At 37.0% G+C, this 13061-nt stretch overlaps 1 protein-coding gene across 2 annotated transcripts in view; it reads left to right on the top strand.

The window, feature by feature from the left end:
• LOC122815114 (zinc finger protein OZF-like) overlaps positions 1-13061 on the top strand; it is a 114745-nt gene that overhangs the window by 92416 nt on the left and 9268 nt on the right. Inside the window, exon 3 of one of the 2 annotated variants that reach the window (XM_044087359.1) lies at positions 7549-7671. The exons of the other annotated variant lie outside the window; for it this stretch is intronic. Coding sequence (XP_043943294.1) covers positions 7549-7671 — 123 coding nt within the window. The remainder of the gene's footprint in view (positions 1-7548; positions 7672-13061) is intronic. 2 annotated transcript variants of the gene reach the window in all.

The following is a 13061-nucleotide window of genomic DNA, read 5'->3' as shown; positions in this document are numbered from 1 at the left end:
TCTGCCTGTTTATATAAATTAGCAGTATACACAGCGCTCGGTATCTCTCATGCTAAGCCTCTATATATAAATTAACAATATACACAGTGCTCGGTATCTCTCATGCTAAGTCTCTATATATAAATTAACAATATACACAGCGCTCGGTATCTCTCATGCTAAGTCTGTTTACATAAATTAAGGAACAAAAATGATACCTGCGAAGTAAAGCACCCTCGATACCAAAACAAAATCTATAGTCCAAAAGGAGTAAGAAGGTGCAACAAGCTGTGAAAAAATCTTCAACAAACTTCCAAAATTGCCACCATTTAATGATAAAAAACACAACAACAGACGAAAAGTTTAAAATTAGTAAGCGCTTTCACGTCATTACAATGCTTCATCAGACCATGATAAAAACTGGGTAGTACACCTTTTTATATACCATAATGTATTTCAACTTAATTGGAATCCATCACTAATAATTCAATTAAAATTACTTTGTTGTAAGCTAACATCATATACTAAAAACAAAAAAATACATATTTAACATGTAAAAAATTTTTTTGAAATCAAAAAAATAAATATATATATATATATATATATATATATATATATATATATATATATATATATATATATATATATACAGTCGATTACTCTTAATAATTAATGATTGAGTGGTCTACTAGCTAAAAAAGGTTTAAGTGACATTTTATCATTAAGCCCATATTTATGGGCTTGTAGCCTTAAGATCCACTTGCTCTCGATTTCTTCTGTATGACCTTTGATATTGCCTAGTCTACTAGATCTAGTAACTACTTCAAGAGCCATGAACTTAAAACTATGTGCAAATCCTTTGTCTAATATGTGTTGTGCTACCGCGTTAGTAGTATTTTTTTCTCTATAGCATAAATATGCTCTCTTATGCGCTCACGTAATGTTCTATTTGTTTTCCCAATATAAAATAATTGGCAATTTTGACACTGAGCAAGATAGATGATATCCATTGTTTTGCAATCCGCATAACCTTTGAAAGTATATTTGCATCCTGTATATGGGTGTATAAATGTATCATTATCAGCTATATATTTGCATTGCTTGCATGTACGACAGGCAAAAGTGCCTGTCCTCTGTGACTGAATCCTACTTTTATGTGTATTTTCATAGCATAAAATCCTGTTCAATGATTTCATGTTCCTATAAGATATATTAGGTTTATCATCAACTAGACTTCTTATTTTTTGATCCATCATCAATAGTTTCCAATTATCCCCTATAACCTGCCTAATGTGGGTATTCTTATTGGTGAACGGAATAGTAAGTCTGTTCACGGTCAAGGGTTTAGTATCAATACTTAAGCCTTCATTATTAGCGTCTCTAGCAATAAACGGTGTCCCTTTGCCTATCCTATGTGTATCCCCATCAATGATGGCTCTCTGTACCTCTACTTCTTTATATCCTCTTGACACGAAGTTCCTCTTTAACTTAGTTTTCTGATGGTTGTATGCTTTCTCCTGTGTAGTTAATCTTGAAGCCCTCAACACTTGGTTCTTTACTATGTTAGTGTGTATGTGTTTGGGGTGCATACTACTATGATGTAGCAAGTTGTTCCTCCAACATGACTTTCTGTGCAGTTCTGTATCTATGCCATTGGGTCCTTTACTTAACTTGACATCCAAAATCTCAGTCTCAAAGATTGAATGTGTACATTCAAAAGTACCCAGGGAGGGTGGCCTAGTGGTTAAGGTGTTTGCCTCACAAACACAAGGTACAGGGTTTCAGTCTCACAAGGGATAATTGGCTAGGCTTAAAAATATCTCAAAAGGGCAGTTAGCCTAGTACTAAACTATGAACCTATGAACCTTAAGAAATTAGTCGTATCATTGATGTAACTCACAAATTCTGTCAATTGTGTCTCTGACCCTCCCCACACAATAAACACGTCATCTACAAACCTACTATAGTGTTTAAGGTGTTTGGAGAAGACAGTATTGTTTAACACATAGGTTTTCTCCCAATAGGCCAACACCAGGTTTGCATATGTGTTGGCACAGGGGGTTCCCATTGCTACCCCCTTCTTTTGCAAATAGTAGCTGTCACCATATAACAAAACATTATTATCAAGAATTATCTCTAACAATAACATCCACTTCATAGTATCAGCATTGGTAACCCCATTTTCTAGTAAAAAGAGACGCACATAGTCAATGCCAGTAGTATTTGGTATAGACGTAAATAATGATTTCACATCTAGCGTCACAAAGGCATCCTCATTGGTAATTAACGAAAGTCTGTTAAAAACAGATAAATTCTCTAAAAACTGTTTGGTGCCCCTTAATATTTGCTTGACATTGGCTACAATGGGTTTAAACATCTTGTCTAAATAAATGGATAGGGGCTCTGTGAGCCACCCCTTGCTTGAGACTATTGGTCTTAGAGGAGGGTCAGTAAGTTCTTTATGAATCTTAGGGAGACCCCTAAATGTAGGAACCAAAGGATTCTCAACAATAAAGTAATTATAGAGATCTTTATCAATGATATTACATAGCAATAAATCATATAAGTTGCCATGTACTCCTTTAATTAGGTTGCTGAGTGTGTTCCAATCGAGAGGGTGATATGTATCACCATCCATTAACATATGTTCCATTTTATTGGTGTACATACTCTTGTCCATTATTACTATGGCACCCCCTTTGTCAGCTTTTCGTATAATAATATTATTATTATTCTGTAAACTATGGATGGCCTCCCTCTCGTTCGGAGTTAAATTAAAGAACTCTGGCTTCGCTGTATTATTATTATATAACTCAAAAAGATCATTTTCACATGCTTTTTCAAAAGCCTCCAAAAGCGAATGTTGTTGCGGAACAAATACAGATGTTTTTTTAAAAACATTAGAAGCTCTCGTGTTAGTGTTCAAATCACCCTGCCCATAAAGCAGTTTCAATCCTATATTTCTCATAAATAATTTAATGTCAACAACAATGTCAGTAAAATCTGTAGAACAAGAGGGTATGAAGTTCAACCCCTTATTCAATAAAGTTAACTCATGGTTATTAGGCTCATACCTGGAAATATTTATTACTAAACCATGCTGGTAGACTTCATCGCTTTCTTCTGATGTTGATAGAATTCCTCTGTGTTCTTCCTCTTTTTTACTCTGTTGAACGGGGACCATGTCCTTCTTTCGAACGGCTTGATCGGTAAAGGAAAAGAAGGAAACCCTTCACTGTCAGCAAACACTTCCTCTTCAGGGCCTCCCATAAACGAATCAATTGTTAACTGTTTCCTGCGTCCTTCTCTTCCTATTTGGTCACTTGGCAGACTGAACGCCACCGGCGCCTCCCTGTTGCCTCCATTGTCCGAGTGTACCATGGCTTCAATAACGATCTGCCTTGGTTTCTCTGCTGTTGGTTTAGTAGTTATGACGCTCGTAGTTGTGGTGGTTGGGGTTGATGTGCAAATGGATTCTATATCCTCCTCCATCGACGTCACTATATGGGCGGTCTTGTGTTCTACTCTTCCACCTTTAGCTCCCGGCTTGGATGGAACGTTGATATCACCGTTGGTTTGCTGATTAGCATGTTGATTTATTTTATCCCTCGGCCAAGAAAAGACTTGGCCTTTTTGAAAGTCAATAAAGTCCCGCTCCAACTTCCTCTTTTTATCTTGTTGTAATTTGTTATCCAATGTCGACAACATTAGCTTAAGATTATTATACAAAACATCTAATTCATTTCCGCCAAGTAACTTCGCTAACTCTCTTTCGGCAGCATTGATATCTTCTGTTAATCCTTTCTCCACAAGGCAATACTGCTCTATTAGAATATTAATATACGAAAACCTAGTGTCCAAATTCAATTTCTGCCATTGGGATAACAGTTCCAGATACGCTGTCCCAAAGGTAGGCATTTTGAGTACCCTTAAACCTCTCGGAACCAGTTTAAAGCTTAAGCAAGCCTCCATGTGTAATTTCTGCCATTGTACATTTCTCAGTCTCTGTAGTTTGTTCTCTAAACGTCTCGTTAGAAGTATAACTTCCATATTATGTTTCATTGTTTTAACAGTACCTTCATTATTCGCCAAATCTCTGGCCGTCAATTTCAATAAGGGATTCTTATTCATTTCTAGCAAACCTTGCAAACGTTGTGCCTTCAATGTTTCAAAAGTGCGGTTGCTACTATTTAGTAACGGTTCCACAGCCATGTCTCAGCAGGTATTCAACGAAAATGAGATAAGGAACAAAAATGATACCTGCGAAGTAAAGCACCCTCGATACCAAAACAAAATCTATAGTCCAAAAGGAGTAAGAAGGTGCAACAAGCTGTGAAAAAATCTTCAACAAACTTCCAAAATTGCCACCATTTAATGATAAAAAACACAACAGACGAAAAGTTTAAAATTAGTAAGCGCTTTCACGTCATTACAACGCTTCATCAGACCATGATAAAAACTGGGTAGTACACCTTTTTATATACCATAACGCATTTCAACTTAATTGGAATCCATCACTAATAATTCAATTAAAATTACTTTGTTGTAAGCTAACATCATATACTAAAAACAAAAAAAATACATATTTAACATGTAAAAATTTTTTTTGAAATCAAAAAAATAAATATATATATATATATATATATATATATATATATAGTCGATTACTCTTAATAATTAATGATTGAGTGGTCTACTAGCTAAAAAAGGTTTAAGTGATTTTTTTATCATTAAGCCCATATTTATGGGCTTGTAGCCTTAAGATCCACTTGCTCTCGATTTCTTCTGTATGACCTTTGATATTGCCTAGTCTACTAGATCTAGTAACTACATCGCTTTCTTATGATGTTGATAGAATTCCTCTGTGTTCTTCCTCTTTTTTACTCTGTTGAACGGGGACCATGTCCTTCTTTCGAATGGCTTGATCGGTAAAGGAAAAGAAGGAAACCCTTCACCGTCAGCAAACACTTCCTCTTCAGGGCCTCCCATAAATGAATCAATTGTTAACTGTTTCCTGCGTCCTTCTCTTCCTATTTGGTCACTTGGCAGACTGAACGCCACCGGCGCCTCCCTGTTGCCTCCATTGTCCGAGTGTACCATGGCTTCAATAACGATCTGCCTTGGTTTCTCTGCTGTTGGTTTAGTAGTTATGACGCTCGTAGCTGTGGTGGTTGGGGTTGATGTGCAAATGGATTCTATACCCTCCTCCATCGACTTCACTATATGGGCGGTCTTGTGTTCTACTCTTCCGCCTTTAGCTCCCGGCTTGGATGGAACGTTGATATCACCGTTGGTTTGCTGATTAGCATGCTGATTTATTTTATGCAAATATATAGCTGATAATGATACATTTATACACCCATATACAGGATGCAAATATACTTTCAAAGGTTATGCGGATTGCAAAACAATGGATATCATCTATCTTGCTCAGTGTCAAAATTGCCAATTATTTTATATTGGGAAAACAAACAGAACATTACGTGAGCGCATAAGAGAGCATATTTATGCTATAGAGAAAAAAAATACTACTAACACGGTAGCACGACACATATTAGACAAAGGATTTTCACATAGTTTTAAGTTCATGGCTCTTGAAATAGTTACTAGATCTAGTAGACTAGGCAATATCAAAGGTCATACAGAAGAAATCGAGAGCAAGTGGATCTTAAGGCTACAAGCCCATAAATATGGGCTTAATGATAAAATATCACTTAAACCTTTTTTAGCTAGTAGACCACTCAATCATTAATTATTAAGAGTAATCGACTGTATATATATATATATATATATATATATATATATATATTTATTTTTTTGATTTCAAAAAAATTTTTTACATGTTAAATATGTATTTTTTTTGTTTTTAGTATATGATGTTAGCTTACAACAAAGTAATTTTAATTGAATTATTAGTGATGGATTCCAATTAAGTTGAAATACATTATGGTATATAAAAAGGTGTACTACCCAGTTTTTATCATGGTCTGATGAAGCGTTGTAATGACGTGAAAGCGCATACTAATTTTAAACTTTTCGTCTGTTGTTGTGTTTTTTATCATTAAATGGTGGCAATTTTGGAAGTTTGTTGAAGATTTTTTCACAGCCTGTTTACATAAATTAACAATATACACAGCACTCGGTATCTCTCATGCTAATCCTGTTTATATAAATTAACAATATACACAGCGCTCGGTATCTCTCATGCTAAGCCTGTTTACATAAATTAACAATATACACAGCACTCAGTATCTCTCATGCTAATCCTGTTTATATAAATTAACAATATACACAGCGCAGTATCTCTCATGCTAAGTCTGTTTACATAAATTAACAATATACACAGCACTCGGTATCTCTCATGCTAAGCCTGTTTATATAAATTAACAATATACACAGCACTCGGTATCTCTCATGCTAATCCTGTTTATATAAATTAACAACATTCACAGCACTCGGTATCTCTCATGCTAAGTCTGTTTATATAATTTAACAATATACACAGCACTCGGTATCTCTCATGCTAATCCTGTTTATATAAATTAACAATATACACAGCGCTCGGAATCTCTCATGCTAAGCCTGTTTGCATAAATTAACAATGTACACAGCACAGTATCTCTCATGCTAAGCCTGTTTATATAAATTAACAATATACACAGCACTCGGTATCTCTCATGCTAAGCCTGTTTACATAAATTAACAATATTCACAGCACTCGGTATCTCTCATGCTAAGCCTGTTTACATAAATTAACAATATACACAGCGCTCGGTATCTCTCATGCTAAGCCTGTTTACATAAATTAACAATATACACAGCACAGTATCTCTCATGCTAAGCCTGTTTGCATAAGTTAACAATGTACACAGCACAGTATCTCTCATGCTAAGCCTGTTTATATAAATTAACAATATACACAGCGCTCGGTATCTCTCATGCTAAGCCTGTTTACATAAATTAACAACATTCACAGCACTCGGTATCTCTCATGCTAATCCTGTTTATGTAAATTAACAATATACACAGCACTCGGTATCTCTCATGCTAAGTCACAGTGAAAGCATTAGTGACAGTTTTTTTTCCAGCATCTTCTAAAGTTTCATTTGCTACCATGTTGTGGTTTGCTAATCACTAGTTTTGTAGTTTTATTGTGAAATTATTTCATATTTAATAGCAAATGACTAGCAAGTTCCACTGAACAGACACTTTCTGTTTCACACCATGACATTTCATATAATGTCTGTCAGTAAAAGGCAATGTACTCATTTATAAAAATATGGATGAAAGTATACAGGATAACTGATAAACACTGGCTACTGTTTTTACTGCAACACATCTTAGACAAACTGTGATTTGTGTCTGCTCTTTCAAATGCTGTCTGTCACTACTTTGTTAGTTACAAAGATAAGGCTGCCATTTGATTTTATAAACATGTTTTATGGAGTTCTAGCACAGCTGTGTTTGTATAAATAACTCATGTTTTAAGAGGAAGTGATGGGATTAATAAAAACAGCAAAACCTAGGGTGGTAATCTTAGGATAATATTTCTGCCATTTATTTGGGCAGGGTTCAACATCCCAATGGAACAACTGCTCCTACTGATTGAAAAACAAGAGGAACTCGTACCTGATTCTCTGGAAGGAGCAGTGACCCTGCCCCAGAAGAACAGTTGTGATGAACCCTCTAGCAGTAAGTATACGGCTGGATTATGAAGTTGTCTAGTTTATGTTTCAGAATAGGTTAAGGAGCCGGAGAAGGACAATGTGAGGTAACAAAGGTACAATTAATATATCAGGTGATAAAAGGTGAAATACCTGTAGTCAATGAGTTTGTTGACCATCACAATGAACGTGTGTTTAAACAAAAAGATTGCTGAAAATCAGCATTTCAGTTCCCAGGTGGACTTTCCTGGAAAACAAAAGCAAATAAATAAATAAATACATTTTCAGGGAAGGTTACAGGAAAGGTTCTGTAAGGCAGGCTTATAGTATTTCTTGCTGCAGTTTTTTTCCTTTCCTTTTCCTAGAAGATGACCATCTGTATGGCTTCACAGACCATACTTCCTCATGGCCAAACATGTTCCAGTTTGGTGACTATGTCACCAAAAGGGAGGGAGACAAAGGGGGACCTTTGAAAGTGCTGTATCAGAGCTATATCAAATGCTCTGATAATGTTCCTCCCAGTATATTAGTGGGAGAAATTAAAGGTACCTAACTGGACCATAAAATGGTTGGATGCACAGAACACTGCCTAATTGGAAGGAAAGGTGACAGTTCAGGGTCTGTATATGGGAAAATGAGGGTGCAATCCATGTTCATTGCTGAGACCAGTCTTATGTGTTGTTGTAAATATCACCTTACGGTGGGAGAGAAAAAAAAAGCTCCTTCTATGATATCGCCAAAGGTTTTGAGCTAGTAGTGGATGGACGTGGTAGCTTTTGGAGATGTGTAATGATTTGCAGGGTTGTTAGAGCAGCAACACCCGGGGTTTAGTGCACAAAATGTTTGCACATTTTTTTTTAAGTTTTGGCTAACCTGCTGTTGTAATATCTAGTCCCAATCTCATCTCAGCCCGGTCATTCTCTATCACATCCTGGCATCATCAGGGAGCATGGCCATTATTTGTGACACAAGGAGAACTTTTGAATGATACTAACCGATCTCTGTGAGACACGGAGAGTGTTTGAATGGTACTAACCAATCCCTGTGAGACACGTAGAATGTTTGAATGGTAGTAACGGATCCCTGTGAGAAATGGAGAATGTTTGAATGATACTAACCGATCCCTGTGAGACACGGAGAATGTTTGAATGATACTAACTGATCCCTGTGAGATAAGGAGAATGTTTGATACTAACCGATCCCTGTGAGATAAGGAGAATGTTTGAATGATACTAACCGATCCCTGTGAGATAAGGAGAATGTTTGAATGATACTAACCGATCCCTGTGAGATAAGGAGAATGTTTGAATGATACTAACTGATCCCTGTGAGATAAGGAGAATGTTTGAATGATACTAACCGAACCCTGCGAGATAAGGAGAATGTTTGAATGATACTAACCGATCTCTGTGAGACACGGAGAATGTTTGAATGGTATTAACCGATCCCTGTGAGACACAGAGAATGCTTGAATGATACTAACTGATCCCTGTGAGATAAGGAGAATGAATGATACTAACCGATCCCTGTGAGATAAGGAGAATATTTGAATGATACTAACTGATCCCTGTGAGGTAAGGAGAATGTTTGAATGATACTAACCGATCCCTGTCAGATAATGAGAATGTTTGAATGATACTAACCGATCCCTGTGAGATAAGGAGAATGTTTGAATGATACTAACCGAGCCCTGTGAGATAAGGAGAATGTTTGAATGATACTAACCGATCCCTGTGAGATAAGGAGAATGTTTGAATGCTACTAACCGATCCCTGTGAGATAAAGAGAATGTTTGAATGATACTAACCGATCCTTGAGAGATAAGGAGACTGTTTGAATGATACTAACCGATCCCTGTGAGATAAGGAGAATGTTTGAATGATACTGATCCCTGTGAGATAAGGCAAATGTTTGAATGATACTAAGCAATCCCTGTGAGATAAGGAGAATGTTTGAATGATACAAACCGATCCCTGTGAGATAAGGAGAATGTTTGAATGATACTAATCGATCCCTGTGAGATAAGGAGAATGTTTGAATGATACTAACCGATCCCTGTGAGCTAAGGAGAATGTTTGAATGATACTAACTGATCCCTGTAAGATAAGGAGAATGTTTGAATGATACTAACCAATCTCTGTGAGACACAGAGAATGCTTGAATGATACTAACCGATCCCTGTGAGTTAAGGAGAAAGTTTGAATGATACTAACCGATCCCTGTGAGATAAGGAGAATGTTTGAATGGTACTAACCAATCCCTGTGAGATAAGGAGAATGTTTGAATGATACTAACTGATCCCTGTGAGATAAGGAGAATGTTTGAATGATACTAACCGATCCCTGTGAGATAAGGAGAATGTTTGAATGATACTAACCAATCCCTGTGAGATAAGGAGAATGTTTGAATGATACTAACCGATCTCTTGCTAGTGAGCATGCCACACAATGTCAGCTGTACTAAGCAGAATGTGTGTGTGTTTATGTCCATTTATGACACTGTGTTAAGTCATTATAGGTGAGTGTGCCTCCAAGTGTTTCTGCAGTTAACTCCTACTGCGCCTCCAGGCGTCAATATTGCTTGTTCATATTTGCATTAATAATTCCAAAACCATGCTACATACAAGGTATCAGAATATTTATCTAACTTAATTTGTTTAAAGGATCAAGCCACACCCACTGGAAGTTAAACATGCACACTGAAAAGAGCTGTACTAGAGGGAATGAGTTTATGTACTGTACATTCTGTTTATGTACTGTACATTCTCTCATTGGTCTTACAGTTGCAACTGTGTGTGTGTGTGTGTGTGTGTGTGTGTGTGTGTGTGTACACACACACACACACACACACACACACACACACACACACACACACACACACACACACAGATAAGGAGTGGCATTTTAAGATACTTCTTTAAAGCATATCAGAATGACAATGTAATGAAGTCTGATGTAGCCTTTATGCTGAATCTTAGGTTCTTGGATTGATAGGTCAGTACCAGACGGATTCCTATTGGAACATCGAATTTTCAATTGTTCGAATCACTAAAGGTCGACCTTTAATGATCGAACAATTGAAAATTCGAAATGTTCAAAATGAACATTAAAAAAAAAGAAAAAAATAAAGGGTGTAGGCAGGAGGGCAAGTCACCCTGCACCCCCACACCCCTTGCTACTTAAATATACCAACTCCTAGATTGCTCTACAGTGTAGGAAATGAAAATCTTCCCTTTCCGCAATGTAGTGCATTCAAGTGTGATCTCGAAGTTGGTATATTTAAGTAGCAGGGGGTGCAGGGGTCTTGCCCCCCCTGCTTTAACCCGTCAGGGTACGTTGTCTTTTTTTTTTTTAATTTCAAAGTTATGGAACTTCAATCATATGGTGTCAACCATATAGTATTCGAAGTTCTGTAACTTCGATTTTCTAATAGGTAACCGTACCAGACACTCAGTCTTCAAAACATTACAAGCCTAGCCCACAACCCATATTTAGAAGTTCCTTCCAGCTTCAAGGACTGCAACACAAGATATACTGAGGGAGAATTTGGGTCTGCCCATCTGATTATCTAGATTTATCTTGAAGATGGGGAGGGTGCTTCTCTGCTTGATATGTACTGGAAGTTTGTTCCAGAAGTGAGGAATGTGTTGGTATAGGAATCTGTCACACCATGTCTTATTTGTCTGTTGATGAAGGTTTAGTTCTGTTACTCAGGTAGTTAAGGTACTAGTTGTTCTGCAGAGTAAAGGAGGTTAAAAAAGGCCGAGTCTTACATGTTTCAAAACGTCAGACACAGATCTCTGCTGAGGGTTTTTAAGATATTGAATACACAGAGAAGACTGCCAGTCTGTCCTGATGCCTAATATTTTAGGCCACTATCTTTTTAGTTATGAACCTCTGAGGTCTGTCAAGTTGTATGATATGTTTAGACAAACACATGCCAAAAGGGTGATTATATTCAGTGACGGGTCTGATGAGATATGAGTAAAGGAGAATTCAGACTTCTTTGGGTCTAGAAGAAATGCCGCTAGAAATAATTAGAGGGAGTTAAAAGGCTGCAGTCGTGACAATCAAACGATAAAAAGTTATCAAAATAAGTGCCCAAATTGCTTATAACAGCATCAGATTGGAGGGGTGTGTTGCCTATATGGTATGTGAAAATATTGTGTTTACCAAATGATCTGTGGTACATTTTTTTCACATTTAAGACCATTGTCCTTGAACCAGTTATTAACATGATCTAACCTATGTTGAAGAAATAGAAAAGCAACACATAATTTATAGTCAGAAAGAGGTTTCAAATGGCAAAGGACCCAATACTGAGTCCGGTAGTACACTTCTGATTCCTTTTTTTCTTTCAGAAGTAGCACTAATGACTAACCACATGGGTTCTGTCAGACAACCAGTTAGCTTATCCACTACACAACACAATGATTTAAATTCAGATTTCCAAGTCTGTGAATAATGCCTGCATAGCAAATCAGGTCAAAGGCCTTGGCCAGGTCCCAGAATGCTGTATTTACTGTATAACTGCTGTACAATTATATGTTCAAAGAACTCAGTGACGTTAAAGAGTCAAAAGCCACAATGATGAGGGTCCAGGATTAAGAGATTTTCAATGTCCAAATTAATGGGGTTTGAGATAATGTGCTCCCTACCTTTACATATGAGGCCAGTGAGACTAGGGGACCTACAGTTGTCAGGGTCCATGGTCGGGTCACCATCTTGCGACACCATTTCATTGGCTGCTTTCCAGTCTTCTGGAATGTAACCAGTGGGGAGGCTTAGATTAACGAGGTTAGGTTGGGGGTGTGGGTAGGCCATGTCTGCTACTATTAATCAAGCAACCTGGTATGTTATCAGGGCCAATGGAAGAAATATGATTTTTTTTTTTTATCAAGACTGACAGGACTTCTTCCTCAGTAATTAAACAGGGTGGCTGGGATTGTGGAATCTGTATAGCAGCTATAACTGCAAATGGAGTAAAATTTAAACTAAATTTATCAGCAAGGACATTGGCTATATTCTTTGGGTCAGAGTGTGCAGTATTATTGCGGACTAGCTTTGAACATTGTTAAGTGTCAGTTCTTAACTTCCTTACATAGTTAAAAAGGATTTGTAGTTATTTTGGGATTTAGTGGCTATTTTAAGTTCATACTCTGCTTTGAGCTTCTTAATGGTTCCCTTTTTTAAGCTCTTTATTAATTTGCTTCTGTGTGCTCTGAAGGTGGGCAGAATGAGACCTGTTATTAGCTCTAAGCAAGTTCTTTCTCTTGTTATATAATTTATTTATATGGGCATTTCACCACAGCGGCTTGTTTTTAAATTTCTCCTTATATTTGATGCGGCTAGGGACTGGCTTATTAATACAACTATTTAAGAGGCAGTAGAAGACAGAGGTTGCAGCTTCAGCAACAGG

The sequence above is a fragment of the Protopterus annectens genome, chromosome 11.part0, assembly GCF_019279795.1.
Source record: "Protopterus annectens isolate FY-2018-M chromosome 11.part0, PAN1.0, whole genome shotgun sequence".
NCBI lineage: Eukaryota > Metazoa > Chordata > Ceratodontiformes > Protopteridae > Protopterus > Protopterus annectens.
Note: the sequence above shows the minus strand (reverse complement) of the source record. Positions and strands in the feature narration are given on the sequence as shown.